Here is a 17,025-nt window from a genome sequence, read left to right on the forward strand (position 1 = left end):
TAAAAACATTATTTAAACAATAAGTCACTTTCCGAAGACACATTCGCTTTCAACTATACCCCTGTGAGCAATGTTTCAAAGCTGAAATCCCTAGTAAGTATTGCCTATAATTTTATCTACACACTTTTGATACAACTTTAATCATGACATAAACTGTTACTAACCTGAGGATGGCCATTGTGATTGGTGTGGCAATCATGAAGGTGGTTACAACAACAAAGAAGAAAAACACCATAAACATTATTAAATTATTGCAAGAGGATTCACATTTTCCCGGTAAAGCATCTGAAATGTTTAAGCTGATTGATCGTTGTGCTATTTCTCGGACCGATTTCCCAATACATTTACAATCAGTATAGATCTGTAAGATATTTTTAAAAAAAATTGCACATTTAACAAAAATGCAATTAAAATTAGTGTATCTCCTAGTTTTTTTTAGTGATAAGATACTGAATGTGTTCTTTTTGTTCTGTTTCTATTTTCTAGCTATGTTCACACAAAGTATTTTTTAACTTAATTGCGTCTGTTGTTGCATTTTGCAATTTGGCCGTTGTTCCAATTCAGTTGAAATAAGGTTCATGCAGTACCTGCCAGGAGGATCTGCACTGATACTGGCCACTCAGTGACATGGCCGGATCACAGAACAGCCAGTGATTTACAGCCGGCCTCTAATTGTACATTTTTTTTTATTGCATTTTTCCACATTATTATGACAGCCTGACATCCACAGGAGGGAGGGACTGAGCTCTCAAAATCAGCTGTTTTTCAAGGTAATGTTATCTATTTCATGGTGTCACCGATTGTATTCCTGTCCCTTATGGCAGCTGGCAGCAGTGAGGCTGGCAATGTTATGAGGGCGGAATTGTTAGCTTTATAGCTAGGCAATGTACCCAGCATTGTAATGAGGACACTGTTGTTAGAAAGGTTTTAGATACTATGGGGTAGATTTATCAAACATGGTGTAAAGTGAAACTGGCTCAGTTGCCCCTAGCAACCAATCAGATTCCACCTTTCATTCCTCACAGACTCTTTGGAAAATGAAAGGTGTAATCTGATTGGTTGCTAGGGGCGACTGAGCCAGTTTCACTTTACACCATGTTTGATAAATCTACCCCTATGTCTAGCCATAAGAGTACTGTGGCTTTCCCAGGTTATATTGTTATATACACTATACACAGGATGTTAATGTCTTTATTTCTAAGCCTACCTTGATACAATAAAATTATATATATATATATATATATATATATATATATATATATATATATATATATATATAGTGGTCAAAAAGTAGGTGAACAGTATGTGTAATAGGGTTATGAAGGGGGAGATTTATGAAACATGATGTAAAGTGAAACTGGCTCTGTTGCCCTTAGCTACCAATCAGATTCCACTTTTCATTCCTTCCAAACTGAAAGGTGGAATCAGATTGGTTGCTAGGGGCAACTGAACCAGTTTCACTTTACACCAGTTTGACAACTCTAACCCTCCATAACCCTATTACACGTGTGTGTGTGTGTGTGTGTGTGTGTGTGTGTGTGTGTGTGTGTGTGTGTGTGTAAAATAATAATAATAGAAAGATAACAATATGAGTTTGAACCCACCTTAGAATTATCACTAGATAAACCTTGAGAACTGCATCCTGCATAACATGCTGAAAAATACTGCACTCCATCGGCACCACAAACTGGGTCATAAAATGAGCGAGCACATGAACAGTTGCTATTACATGGGGCTGCCAATTCGCCAATTTCTCCAGTCCTTATACATAAGGAGAAATCAAAGAAGAATATTCAGTTTTCAATGGATATACAGTTCTTTACATAAATGTAATTGATTTCACTTGAGTATAATCCCAAGAATCAATATACCACCCGAATATTTGTTTAAATCGGTGATATACTAGCTTTTAAAGCATTATTGTCATTAAAAAATATATATATATTCAGGTTTTTATTGATGGGGCCTCAGTGCTTTGTTTTTCATCACCAATCTGTACATATAGTCAGAAGACGTACATGACATGCATCACTCCCAGACTTACCTCCTGATCCGACTCATTGCAGGGTCAGGCTCCATAGCCTTCTAATAAAGCCTGTCTCCTGCAATATGCTGGAGCAAGCAGCAATCTGGGAAATAAAGCTCCCTGCTGTGCGCTTCTCGCAGCTAAATCTATCCATAGGTGGGGCCTTGGTACTGGCACCATAACTGATGAAAACTTTTGTTTGTGTCACACGTCAAAGGTTTTTTTTAATACCAGTAATGCTTTAAGGGGCATTTGCAATATTTGGAATCAATGTTATACTACAATATTTTTTCCACAGAAGGGTTTAAATGATATGTAATATTTTTAAGTAGAAGAATTTAGCTGCCCGAAAAATAAAGTCTGAGCCAGCATGTAACTAGACAACATATAGTATGCTGAGTTGGTATATGGCTCCTTTGCTGCCATATCAGTTACCAAATTTTGTTCCCCCTTTTCTTTCCTTTAATTGATGCTGAATAAAAGACTAAGGGGCATATTCCACGGAGTGATAATTGGCGATCGACGATTTCACAAACACCATACTTTACCTAAGCATGTTGCAGGTCTTCTCCTGCGCTCCTTCTTCCTCCCGGTCCCGCGCAAAGCAGCGGCTTCGGTGCGGCCTGTCTTAGCTGACAGACCGATCGGTCAATCACTGGCCAGGACTGCCACGGCCAGTGATTGGCTCAGTGGTCTGTCAGCTCAGACAGGCCGCACCGGAGCTGCTGCTGCATGCGGGACCAGGAGGAAGGAGGAGCGCAGGAGAAGACCTGCAACATGTTTAGGTAAAGTATGGTGTTTAAACATCGGTAACAATGTCCCTGCAGCCCTCACTAAACGATTATCGGGCGGTATAATAGGCCCAGTAAACACAATGATCTAGCAGATCTACATTATTAATCATTGTCTTTTGATCCTAACTAAAAATCATCAGCCACTTTATGTTTAATAGTGATGCGTGGCTGATGGATGATAAATGTGCAAAGAAAATAATACAGTTTATACATACCTGTCCACGCTCCTGTTGCATCTGTTCGCTCCCCGGTGTCTTCCTGGCTTCTGCCCACTGCCCGCACCTGGCAGTGAAACTTCACAGCCGGTCTCTGAAGTGACAGGGTGCTCAGCCAATCACTGGCAGATGGGACAGTGCCGCAGCCAGTGATGGGCTGAGCGGTCTCTCACTTCAGAGATCAGCTCAGCAGTTCTTGCGGTGGCAGCAGGCAGTGGGCAGAAATCAGGAAGACTCCGGGGAGTGGGCATAAGGATTGGGAAGCGTAGACAGGTATGTTTAAACTTGCCACTAAAGGCAAGGGCTGCACAGACATCTCTAACGATATATATACAGCCCATATATAGAGCCCTTGCTGCATGATAATAGAGCCCTGTAACAGGCTAAGTGAGCATCAATCTAGCAGATCAATGCTCATATACAATGCTGCTCGTGTCATGTAATTCGGCCCTAAGCTGCATTGTTTACATGTTACCAATATGTAGAAAACCTTGAAAAAACTGTGATGAAAGAAAACATATGCACAGTTAACAGATTTACCATAAGCAGAAATAAGCATTAGAAGCCTCCCACAAATATACAGTATTAAGTATAGGAAAACAAACTCACCCATTATAAGTTATGGAGACACCAGCAAATGGGTCATTCCCACATTTAGCAAATATAAAGACGGTTGCTAAAGCCACTGACATAAATGCTAATACTATGCAGTACCGCATTATAGTTTTACAGCCAAACTTGAATTTTGAGACAATTATACCACCTATAACTTGTCCAATGGCTGCTGCTGGAATCAGTATACCACCTGCAATTTACAGAGAAGGAGAGCAGCAGTTTTAAAAGGCAATATATCACAATTCTTATATCATGTGTAATATGCATGTACATACATAGAACATATTAAAATTAAACATCTACAAAACCTGTAATAATAAGTGTTTCCCCTAATATTGTATAGATCTGTTATTCAGGGTCAGAAATTACCCCGACGACTTAGAGCCCTGTTCCCAGCCTAGGATACAAGATGCTGGTGCAGGTGCTAGAACTATTCATGGTCTGGAGGCCTCTGATCAACCTTTGAGTAAAATGCTACAGAACTTATTTAACACATCAGTTTTATTAAAAAAACAACATCTTAAAGGGGAACTATCAGAAGGTTAGATGAATCTAACCTGCTGATAGCCCCCTAATGCTCACAGGGTGCCGAGGAGGAAGGTATGTCTCTTACCTTCCTCCTCGGCACCATCCACGTGCAGTTAGTAGTTGAATGCACGGCCCGTTCCTTCTAATGTAAATTAAGTAAGTGTGCTGGATAAGAGTGCTGGGCGCGGGGCAGTGCTCCTAATGATGCCCTAGGCTGTGGATTCAACTACTAACTGCACAGGAATGGCGCTAAGGAGGGAGGTAAGAGACATTCCTTCCTCCTCAGCACCCCATGCACGTGCAGTAGGGGAGTATCAGCAGGTGAGATGTGTCTGACTTGCTGATAGTTCCCCTTTAAGGAATGTGCCAACATGATATTTTAGATCAATAATTAGAGATTTTCCAACCAATACTACTGTAGTAAAACTAGTGTAATAGAAGAAAGTCATGGCAATTTTCCTTTTTAGAGCATTTGTGGCAGTGGACTGAGAACCCATCCCTATTAACCAAAGCAAAGAGAATCTGGCAAAGGACATATGGAAGTACCATATGTAATATCCATTGCCAACAATTTAACAATGCTGCTATGTGGATCTTTGCTGCAATGACTATCTTTAGAGCTTTATCAAAGCATATACATCTTGGGGGAGATTCATCAAGCATGGTGTAAAGTAAACCTGGCTCAGTTGCCCTTAGCAACCAATCAGATTCCACCTTTCATTTTCCAAAGAGTCTGTGAGGAATGAAAGATGGAATCTCATTGGTTGTTAGGGGCAACAGAGCCAGTTTCACTTTACACCATGTTTGATAAATCTCCTCCCTTATTTCTAAATGACGCCAGCATTCGTTGGTCACTTTATGGTCACTTTTTCGTTGACCATCCACCAGAAATGTAGTCATTCCCATAAGACTCCGTTCACACGGAGCAAAACTGGCAGAATTCTGCGGCGGAATTCTCTGCTGCGGAATGCCGCCAGCCTCCGTGTCATAATGGTAGTGCATGGACTGTCTAGTCTATGGGCCTCCTCTCTCCGCGCTGAAGAATGAACATTTTGCTCCATGTGGACGGAGCCTTACATATCACAGGGTTAATGATCTTTCCACATTTACCAGCCTGGAACAACTGTAAACTGAGAAGCAGCGTCAGATTTGCATTTCCTCATCCCAGAACAGAGAAGAGAACAGCTTAAATAAAACAGCTTAAAATTTTAAGCTTAAATATATTTAGTCAATGTATAATTTTCTATAACTTGATATAAACAAAACAAGTAACTGATCCTTATACATTGTTATTGTGTTCTTCTCTGGTTCACTCTCTAGGCTAAAGTAACAAGCTTCTTGTACAGTGGTATTGTGTGGTTATTGCCCACGGGCGGTGATCATTGTTGTTGCCCCTATTATTCTTTACAGTGTTATTAAGAAACTAAAAAACACATTGCTGAACTTTTCTTCTGGCACAGCAACCTAATATTTTTTTACATGGCTTATTCCAAGTTCTTTAAAACATGAGATGGCCTTGGGTTCAGATGGTTGCCAACCATTGACATCAATCAGCCTATAAAGGGGAACTCCAGTGAAAATCTTTTGCTTTCAACAAAAGTTGAAAGTTATATAGATTTGTATTTTACTTCTAGTATGTCTGGGAGGGAGATTGCACAGCACAGGGAGGGAGGAGGGAGATCGCAAACACCGTGCCGCAGGGTTAACGCTCTTTGTCTGCTGCGCACACTGCTGCATAGCATCGGACAGCACAGCTGGGAGGGAGATCAGACATCACAAACACTGGGCAGCAGGACGGGAGGAAGCAGGGACATTGCAAACACCATGCAGTGGGCTAAGCACTCCTTATCTACCATTCACCCTGCTGCATGGCACTGGGCAGCATGGCCGGGCGGGAGATCGGACATCACATACACCGGGCAGTGGGACAGGAGGGAGGACACTGCAAAGCACCAGGCAGGGAGGAGGGAGAAAGCACTGATTCCACTATAGTTTATAGACGTCTACATATACTGCGCCCTCTCCTGGATCCTGCAGGTACATACACCCGTGACGTTACTTTTTTTTATGAGAAATTGAAGCCTGTCTGATCTATTTAATTGAGGAAAATAGCTCTATATGTGTATTTTCCATAATTAGTGAACATTAGGAATTTGGCTAACTTTCCTTATTTAATAAATAAACACATTAAAAAATACATTTTGCTGGAGATGTCCTTTACAAGGTTTGATTTTCAAGCTGGGGGTTCCAAATGAATGAACACTGGATGAAGCCTCTAATTGTGGTGGGAATATAGCCTTACCATGGTTTTATGGAAGAGATTCAAGCAAGCACAGAAGCAATGCCTGTCATCAACATTGCTTTTGTTTTTTGCAAAGAAGACGTCTATTGTGATAAACTTCCTCATTTTAGATTTAATCTTTTTGAACTGTACTTTATTGTACTGCTATAAATGATAGATATGAAAAGATAATCTTTACTTACCACCAAGGATTGCTGAGAAGCTTGACGTTAGTGAAAACTGATTTTCAATAAATTTGGGAAGAAATGTTGCAAAGCCAGTGGTGATTAATGCATCGGAACAGCTGGCGAATGTTAGAGCCATGAGAACCGGATTTTTCACCATAAGCTAAGAAAAAACGCAGATGACTTGTTAGTAAAATGAGGCATAGCATAGTAAAATATTGGTAAACAAAAAAAGGCCAAATCTTTTGAATTCTGAACTAAAATTAAAACACAAGACAAGAGTAGAAAGCGATTAAATCACCAGTAGCCAATAGGTTCCAACTGCATGTACACAGTATGTTCTAAAAGATCTATACCAAAGATCTATACCCTTTTAAAGGGAATCAATCACTAAAGAAATGCCTATAACGCTAAGGAAACATGATAATACATCACCCACCACACATCCCAAACATATGCATATAGCCTGCATCCCTGCCCGGTATAACCCGCAAATTTACTTTTAGGCTATGTTCACACACAGTATTTTGGCTGAGTATTTTGGTCAGTATTTTCCACCAAAACACATTATTTTGGCTGAGTATTTTGGTCAGTATTTTCCACCAAAACCAGGAGTGGATTGAAAACACACAAAGGCTATGTTCAGGCACTGCTGAAATTTAGTGGACGGCCGCCATTTAATGGCATTATAATTACCGTTATTTAAAAACAACGACCGTTATCCACTAAATTTTAACAGTGTGTAAACATAGCCTTTCTGTGTTTTCAATCCAATCCTGGTTTTGGTTTAAAAATATTGACCGAAATACTGAACCAAAAGCTGAGTGGGAACATAGCCTTAAGTAGGGTCCCCGGGCGTGTCAGCGTTGTCATCACGTCCCTCTGGGCGTGATTAAAAGCTATGTATCTCCAGTACTTCATTCTGAGAGGCAGGCCTTCCATCACATGAGCACTCCGATGTCTTCATTATGGCGCATGTGCAATATAGATGTTGTTACACTCCTTTTCATAGTTCAGTTCCTGCACCACAGCTCTGCCAAACAGCTGATCAGTGGGGGTGTCAGGTATCCGAACAACCCCTACGCCCCCTACCCACCAACCCAAAAATCGCCATATAATGTGCTATTCATATTATACAATAACGCAATGTATTTTAAGGTAAAATGAGAATAAGTAATGTTGTTGTATGTCATTGTTATAATTAATAACATTACCAGTAAGGCTAAAGGAAAATCTTTAAAACTTTTGCCAAGATTTTTGGACTCAACAACATCTTCGCTTCCGTTGTTATGGGCTTGCGAAATCCTTTCAGATTGTATTGCAGCTGTACCTGTAACACAAGAAATAAATACCATTTTATGAAAATAGGAACTATACAGGATTAGTCTATGAAAACAGGTGGATTAGAAATGTAATATTATACAACTCTACAATATATTAGCCTTTTTGTGTTACTTCAGAGCTGCAGCAAAAGCTCCTCATTTATCAATAAACAATGCTAAGACGATTGCGATTTCCATATAACACATCCACCCACTGCGCTTGGACCATGCTACTGAATCTATGGCATGCTGCTCTGGGGACAGGCTGATACCTCACTCATGTGCTGCAACCGTCTTTAGGGTACAAACACACAGGCCAAATCCGCAGCTGGTTTTCTCGCTGCGAATTTTCAGCACAATCCACTGCGGATCCCTTGCCTGTAGTTTCAATGGAAAGACATACTCGCAACGGGATTGACATCCTGCTGCAAATATGTGAGGAGACCGCCCTGTTAAACCCCCTGCAAACTGTACATACTCCACACTCCGGCTTGCTTCGGGGGTTCCCAGCTGGACGTCCCGCTCAGCCAATCAGTGCGCTGCAGCAGGACCAACCGGGAACTCCTGAAGCAAGCTGCCTTCCCATAGAAACTACAGGCAAGGGATCCGCAGTGGATGTCGCTGTGAATTCCCAGCGAGAAATTGGCTGCAGATCCGGCCTGTGTGTTTGTACCCTAAAGGGGTAATCCAGCGCTCCAAAATCATGACTTCTTCCAGAGACAGCACCAGTCTCCAGTTCAGGTGTGGTTTGTAATTAAGCTTCATTCATTTCTATGGAACTAAGTGGCAAAACCTACACCCAAACTGCAGACAAGAACCGTGTTGTCCTTTGAATAAAGTGGCCACGTTTTTGTAGCACTGGATGACCCCTTTAATAACCTCCCCTGCTGGGGTTATTTTGGCCAATGCACTATGCCAATCAATATATAACTAACTAAACTAAACAATTTTTTTTAAATAGTTGAACCTACCAGGTAAGTGTTTGGGGAAGCAGGAGAAGGGTATAATCAGCAGCCAGGTCACCAGACCCACGATTAAAAAGGCAATCCACCATGCTCCAAGCCATCGAGGGTCAGTGGTAGACAGAGGTACACTTTAATGGGGGAAAAAAAGTGCACATGATCAATCATAAGGGTTAATGCCTACCATAGTTTAGTGTGACAAGTACATAACTCACCAGGGCTCTTATAAGCATAAATTTAAAAAAAATTTGAGATTCTCAGAAAAAAGGACTGGGCGACACATTTTACCTATATCACTCACTTTCCTGCAATATCACTTAGAGTTTGGAATGTTAAGTACAAGGATAAGGTACAGTGAAAAAGAACAGCAGATAGGCTAGCCAAGGCCGAATATGAGCAATAATAGTCATGGTGTAGTACAAGGGAACACAAACAATAAGAAGTTAGAAAATGTTAGACGTTAACAATCTACATGTATAGAGGGCCACAGATAAGATGCAAGGTCAGTGAGTCACACACATGTGATGGTTAATCAGCAGGTAACTTATACAGTACATGAAAATGAAGAAGTATCTGAAAAGTTTTGAGCGCCCTCTAGTGCTGAGTCACCTGCAATGTTTAGTATCCTGATAGGCCCAACATAGAGTATGGTGGGGTCAGACAAGATTAAAAAAAAACATCCTTGGAGCACAGCAAAGTGAGCTCAGAGGTTTTTGTTTCCATTTTTCCCAAGATAAACCAAGTTTTCTTCACGGATGTGGTGTATTTTTTTTTTCTAATAGAAAATGCAATTATCCATCACATAAGTCTTGTCCTTTTAAGGAATTTATTTAGACCTGATAACAAACCTGACATCTTTAAAGAGGGAAGTTATAACGCAATGATGGTATCTAATGGCTGTGGGTAACCTGATGCCATATATAAGGAAGTAACTGGTTTTATCCACTAGGTGTTCTCTATTATGTGATGCTTTTTTAGTTTTTTGCTTGTTCTATATGGTCCATTGGCATCAGTAGCCCCCTAGTCTTTATACTTATTTGCTGATATTTGTGGTGCCCTCCCATCAATATTAATCATACTGATTACAAAGTTGACATTTTCAAAAAGGGAAGTTAATAATATAACGCAATGATGGTATCTCATGGTCGTGGGTGACCTGATGTCTTATATAAGGAACTTACTGGGTATTTCTTTGAATTTAAACAATGTAGCAATGAAACTGTAGCAATGTGGTGTGTGGCTGAGTCATAACTCATTCACTTTGTCTTTTCTTAGGCTGCGTTCACACTACGTATATTTCAGTCAGTATTGTGGTCCACATATTGCAACCAAAACCAGGAGTGGATCAAAAACGCAGAAAGGCTCTGTTCACACAATGTTGAAATTGAGTGGATGGCCGCCATATAACAGTAAATAATGTCCATTATTTCAATATAACAGCCATTGTTTTAAAATAACAGCAAATATTTGCCATTAAATGGCGGCCATCCACTCAATTTCAACATGTGTGAACAGATCCTTTCTGTGTTTTTAATCCACTTCTGGTTTTGGTTGCAATATGAGGACCACAATACTGACTGAAATATATGTAGTGTGAACCCAGCCTAAAAGGGTTTGTTTGGGGAGAAGAAGTTGTCACGCAATATGAGCAACATTGTGTGGGACATGAAAAACTGGTATGGTTTCACCTACTTGCATTGATTGGGACTCGTCCTCCTGTCTGGTAAGGCATACTTACAAGACTTGGAAAGACAAATAGGTACTGCTGGAGAGCAAGAGGCTTAAGCCATCTTCTCTTCCTTACACAACCCCTTTAAAGGGTGTTTGGGTCAATTAGATATTTATTAAAAAAAAAATAACAGACTGGCTTAAAATAAAGGAGTTACTCGCCTCTTTGATCCCCTTCTGCTACTATTCCAATGTTCACTGGGTTACCATTGATCATGACAGACGGTAAATATCTGCTCAGCCAATCACTGTCTGCAATGGTGTCCCAACAGGAAGGGGCGGTCCTGGTGAACACATCACTGCTCTTTTATGGTATTTTACTTTAGTAGTACCCTTTTGTTAAGCCAGTCTGCTCCTTAAAAAAAATCCAGCCTAACAACCCTATAAATAAGTCACAGTAATCTCCTTTACCAGAACAACTCCCCATTCCTGTTTTCCATTGAACCAGAGCCCCATATACTGTATTCTGTTCCAGATTTACTAATCATCCAAATTCAAACCACATGAGTATGTTCTGTGATATAACACCTCTGGGTGTAATACTTACTTATCTACTTTTTCAAAATCAATGTAAATATTCAGCAGCTGTCCCCCTATTACATATCCGATGGCAGGGCCCACTACAGACATCCCATATGCAATGCCTGTAACAAAGAATATACAGGTAAATGAGCATCTTTATAGATCAAGCAATGCCAACAAAAACTCTACGCCTTGTGAGCCTTAAACAAAGGGTTTGTTTGGTTTTTTTGCTTTTTTTTACAACAAGGTAACCACATTTGTACTGACCTATGTATAATGAGGATTTATGTGTCGGAAGACTGTCATCAAAAAAAGCTGTTCCTAAAGTATATAATGGAGTTCCTCCGACTCCCATTAGCAGCTGACCCAAAACAAAAACATAGAGGTAGTTGGATAAGGAGGAACCCGCTTTCTCAATACACTTTTCTAGATTGGTGCCATTTCCTGACGTTTCACAAAAATCTAAAAGAGAAAACAGAGTAGATTCAAGTCAATGGAAAATGTAAAATGCAGCACCGAAATTCTGATTTAATAGATGAGTATTCTTAGTTCAGCATCCTCTTCACTTTGTCTGTGTTACAAAGAGTTAATCATAGTTACATAGTTCAAAGGTTGGAAAAAGACAAGAATACATCCAGGCCTCCCTTGAACTTGTTTAATGAATCAGCCATGTCAACATCATGTGGCAGAGAGTTCTATAGTCTCACTGTTTTTACAGTAAAGAATCTGTGTCTGTGCTGAGGGTGAAATCTTCTTTCCTCTAGACAAAGAGGATGCCCCCTTGTCATGGTTACAGACCTATGTGTAAAAAGATCACTACAAAGATCCTTGTACTGTCCACTCAAATATTTGTACATTGTGATCAGATCGACCCTAAAACGTCTTTTTTCTAAACTAAATAACCTCAAGCTTGGTACTGTGACCCCTGTGGTACCCCACTAGTAACTGTGACCCAATCTGAGTATGTTCCATCAATGACCACCCTCTGTTTCCGATCACTCAGCCAGTCACTTATCCACTTGCATATGTTTTCTCCTAGTCCCAGCATCCTCATTTTATTGACTAACCTTTTATGTGGCATGGTATCAAATGACTTTGAAAAGTACAGATACATGACGTCCACAGCCTCCCTCAGGTCCAGTCTATAACTGACCTTCTCATAGAAACTGATCAGATTGGTCTGACAGGAAGGATCACTCATAAATCCATCATGGTGTTGTGTTATTAGGTTATTTTCATTAAGACACTCCAGTATAGCATCTCCAACCCTCAAATACTTTACCCATGATAGATGTTAGACTTACAGGCCTATAGTTCACTTTTTGACCCCTTCTTGAATATTGGTACCACATTAGCTATGCACCAGTCTTGTGCATCAGTTCCCGTCATTATAAACTCTTTAAATATTAGGAATAAGGGTCTTTCTAACACAGTACTTAATTCCTGCAAAACTCTAGGATGGATGCTGTTTGGGCCTGGTGATTTATGGATTTTAATGTTTCTAAGGTGGCGCTTAACTTGTTGTTTCATTAGGCAAGTGAGATTTATGAGAGGATTTACATTATCCCTAAAAATGTGCCATTTCTCTTGTGTATTTTTATTTCTAAGAGCATTGTCCCAGTCTTTTACACTAAGATTATTTAATGGAAATTGGTCTTCCTTAAGTTTAATGTTTTTGTAGCCCCCCTACTAAGTATTTTATTAAAGGATAGATGAAAACTTATTATGTTGTGGTCACTATTACATAGATGGTCAAGAGTAAATCCAGAAGTGAACGCCCTCTTGTTGGTTCCTGCACTAGTTGTGAAAGGTAATTGTCTTTTATTATTTCCAATATACCGCTTCCTTTGCTGGAGCAGAAGGTTTCTGCTTTCCAGTTTATATTGGGGTAGTTAAGGGTCGTATTACACTGCACAATATTGAGGAGGAAGCGAGTGACCACCTGTCAGACCAGCACCCACTTCCTCATCATTCCCTGCTAGCTATCTGTGCTATTACAGGCACAAACAGCGAGTGGAAGGAGCGGGGGGGGGGGGGGGATTGGGGGTTCAGCTGCGTTAGCTGTGGGAGCTGCGGGAGGGCCTGCTTGGACAATCCTCAGATCAGACGTGTCAAACTCAGGCCCTCCAGCTGTTACAAAACTACAGGCGTGCGCCTGCATCAGAACACCCCATAGGACACAATGAAGCAAGCGACCGGAGCCGCTCGCTTCTTTGTGTGAACTGACAGTTTCCTACAGTTGCAATTCACTGAATTGCGGCCGCAGAAAACTGACATGTCAGTTCTTTGCGGCGCCACGCGGGATCCCGGCCGGAGCGTATACGATGTGTATACACTCCGGCCGGGATCCCATAGAACAATAGGCGATATTCCCCTCCGCACAAAGTACGGCTGTTGTTGTCAATGGCAACAACGGCCGTACTTTTACGTAGTGTGAACATAGCCTAATAGTGGTATATGTAATTGTATTTTCCTTAACCCCCGTTAAAGGCTCATCAAATATTTGAACTTACCATTATATCTGTTTCCATATTCATATGTTCCACTGGTAAAATGAGGTATAGAAAATACAATTGATCCTATTCCAATCATGAGGGCAGAAAAGGCAAGCCATCTTGGTTTGTGCCCCCTTTGTCCATAAAATGAGACAAATAGTGACAAGAGACAGAAGGCAATGTCATAGCTGGCGGAGATCAAGCCTGTTAGGGAGCTGTTTAAGTCATAACGCTTCTCAATAGTTGAAATGACCACATTCACCAAACCATTTACCGCCGTGCCTGAAAAAAAGAAAAGCAAAAATTAAAATTTATTCTAAAAGGAAGAAATATCTATAAATGTTACATTATACAAACAATTTTTTATTATTTTTTAAGATCTCAGATATCATTAGGATCTATATGATAACACATCCGATATACTGTAGCAATAGAGGAAGACAAAAAAAATAGCAAGGTTAGTGTGACGCACAATGTTATTAATCAAGTTGGATTTAATGTATGGGTCTGCAATGTCAGCAGACTATAAACTGTTTTATGAGAGTATGTGACACAGCACAGAATCCCATAAAGAACAGCCTATAGCCTACTGGAGAATGTGCCGTCCTCTTGTTTTGTTTCACATTTCTTGAGAGTTGTTTCCTTATTTGATATGTGAGTAATTTATTATGATTTAAGTATATTCCTCTTAACAGTTGGGACTCCAAAATTGGCACAGATTTAGGACCCACCCATGGTCCACCCGGGAACACCCTGAAATCAATGAGGAAATACTCCTCGTAATGTACATTTGCATAATATGTATTTGGTTGAACTATCCCACCCCTGTTTTTAGATTTAAAAAAGAATATATATATATATATATATATATATATATATATATATATATATACTGGGTGAATAAACTAAAACCACGTTTTGTTCACTTTAAGTTCGGAGTGCCGCCTCTTGCCTTCCTTTTGAGTTATCTCCGGGACCGTGGGGCAGAGCACCCTACCTGAGCCTTAAACCACACAGTGCCGTTTAGCAACTCTGTGTGTGTGTATATATATATATATATATATATATATATATATATATATATATATAGTATTCTTGTTATACAGTGTAGAATTGAAATGGTGTAAAGTGGTGTAAAGAGTCTGTGAGGAATGAAAGGGGGAATCTGATTGGTTGCTAGGGGCAACTGAGCCAGTTTCACTTTACACCATGTTTGATAAATCTCCCCCCATAGCTATATGTGTAAATTATTACAATGTTCACACTGGGAATCTCGCCTGCCTCAGTGTTGCTATAGGAGCGGAGAGCAACGGACGCAAAGGCGCGCAAGCGCTCCCATAGAGATACTGTGTGACACTGAGGCTGGCAGGATTCCGCAGCAGAGAGCTCCACCGCGGAATTCCACCTATATCATGTGTGAACATACCCTAAGGTGAAAGGATAAGATTATTGTTGAACAGAGGTTCTAGTGCCCTGTTGGGCCACCTCTTTTCTAGATACAAGATGGGAGAAGGTTAGGCATGGAGGCATACAGGTTCCATATGGCATCATGCAGCACATTTGGTTACAGATGTTGTAGCTGACCCTGTACATCCTCCACACTTATAGGCTTTTCCCATTGGTATCCCAGCGGGAAAACCCTTGCAGTGTATGAGCGAGCTTTATGTTACTGAAGACAGCCAGTTGGAAGCCCGGCCATGAGGGGCTACAGAATACAATGGCTCCCCCAAGATCATTACAATGTGTTGCTCTACAGCAAAGGCAGGATTGAAGCGCTCACTACAAAGTCTCATGAGAGTAGAGTGTTTTTTCATCAGTTATGTCCCTATTCATTTTGGCATCTTCTTCTGTAAATACTAAAAGACGCCAATGTCTGTCTGTGAACATTCAGCCTCTTGTCATTCCCTAGGATATTGACACCTCCTGGGAAATGAGCCATGGTAACACTGTTCCAAAGAAAATTACATAGATGTTGTAATCTCAAACACACACAGTTACTGTAGGACACTCGGTAAAGTGAAACTACATAGAATTCATTTACAAAAGAGAACTGGAGCCTCTGCATAGGGCATTAATATCAGATCGGCAGGGTTCCCAATGATACCTGATGCTCCCTGTCGATCAGCTGCTAGAGGTACTTGTGTGCCTCAAGCTCTTCAGTGTTTACTGCTGCTTGCCCTGCATTGCCATACTTCTAGTTGTGGTGGTGCAGGGTAGTACAGTGCGTCCTATTGAAATGAACAACGTTGAGCTCTGCAACATCTAAAAGCTCCTTAGAGAATGAATGGAGCGCTGGTCACACACAAGCTCCACTCCCATAATAAGTACATTGTGCCATATCCTGTGGATTTACACGTGTGGATGTATGGGATCCGCAGCGGATTTGATGGTGCAGATTTGATGCTGTGTTCAGTTATTTAGATCAAACCTGCTGCGGATCTGCAGTATAAAATCTGCTGCGATACAGTGTGGGTGAAGCTACGCTAAACTTAGTTATGTCTCATTTCAAGGGATTATATACAGTCCATTTCCAGACACCACTAATTATTGTAATCATTGGAAATGCTCATTTTAAATGCAGGTGTAAAACAATAATATCCAGGCTCGGACTGGCCCCCAGGGGAACAGGGGAATCCCCCGGTGGGCCCTACCCCTTGGTGGGCCCCTGAGCAGGAGGTGGGCCTCCCTGTCTAGCAGCTCCAGGATGACATATCCAGCACATACCTTGCACCCAGTCACTGATTGCCTCTATGGAGTAACCTGGGGTTTCATAATATTATATAATGGCAGGGAGTGACTAGAGTGACAGGCAGCAGCATGTAGAATGCAGATTTAGCGCAGCCCCTCTCCTCTCCCTTGGGACCCTCCACCACCTCCTCCTCTCAGGCTGCCCCCATCTGCTCTATAAGCTGCTGCTGGCAGTTGGGACACGGGAGGAGAGGAGAGGAGGGAGAGGAGCTGCAGCCTGCACAGTGGAGCTGCAAATCTGACAGCATGTGAGCTGTTCCTGGTGCTTTCCTGTAACAGTGGTAAATCTGTGTGTGTGGACATGAAGTATGTATGTGAGTCTGTGTGTATGGTGCATGTGTGTGTGTATTATATATGCATATATGTAATGTGCATTTGTTTAGATGTCCGTATAGTGTGCGTACTATTTATGCATATAGGTAATGTGCATTTCTTTATCTGTGTATGAGGTGTGTATGTATTGTGCATATTTGTATGTAATATGTATGTACACGTTTTGTGCACACCCCTAAAACTCCCCCTCCCAAACCTAAACCAGCAGGTGTCAATTAAGCAGGGAGGGAGGAGAGGGGAGACTTTCTAGCTTTTAGCTATTAGGTTGGAG

The 17,025-nt window shown here is 41.0% G+C and overlaps 1 protein-coding gene across 2 annotated transcripts in view; it reads right to left on the reverse strand.

Moving 5' to 3' along the window:
* Nucleotides 1–17,025, reverse strand: part of LOC138786172 (solute carrier organic anion transporter family member 4C1-like) — a 50,426-nt gene that overhangs the window by 8,758 nt on the left and 24,643 nt on the right. The window contains exons 2-10 of one of the 2 annotated variants that reach the window (XM_069962966.1): nt 13,692–13,955; nt 11,446–11,640; nt 11,204–11,300; nt 8,938–9,059; nt 7,859–7,974; nt 6,663–6,807; nt 3,645–3,840; nt 1,605–1,761; nt 165–361 (exon numbers count right to left, since the gene is read on the reverse strand). In XM_069962966.1, the coding sequence (XP_069819067.1) occupies nt 165–361; nt 1,605–1,761; nt 3,645–3,840; nt 6,663–6,807; nt 7,859–7,974; nt 8,938–9,059; nt 11,204–11,300; nt 11,446–11,640; nt 13,692–13,955 (1,489 nt within the window). The remainder of the gene's footprint in view (nt 1–164; nt 362–1,604; nt 1,762–3,644; nt 3,841–6,662; nt 6,808–7,858; nt 7,975–8,937; nt 9,060–11,203; nt 11,301–11,445; nt 11,641–13,691; nt 13,956–17,025) is intronic. The other variant, XR_011362192.1, reaches the window with a different exon arrangement.

The sequence above is a fragment of the Dendropsophus ebraccatus genome, chromosome 3 (genome assembly GCF_027789765.1).
Source record: "Dendropsophus ebraccatus isolate aDenEbr1 chromosome 3, aDenEbr1.pat, whole genome shotgun sequence".
NCBI classification, from domain to species: domain Eukaryota; kingdom Metazoa; phylum Chordata; class Amphibia; order Anura; family Hylidae; genus Dendropsophus; species Dendropsophus ebraccatus.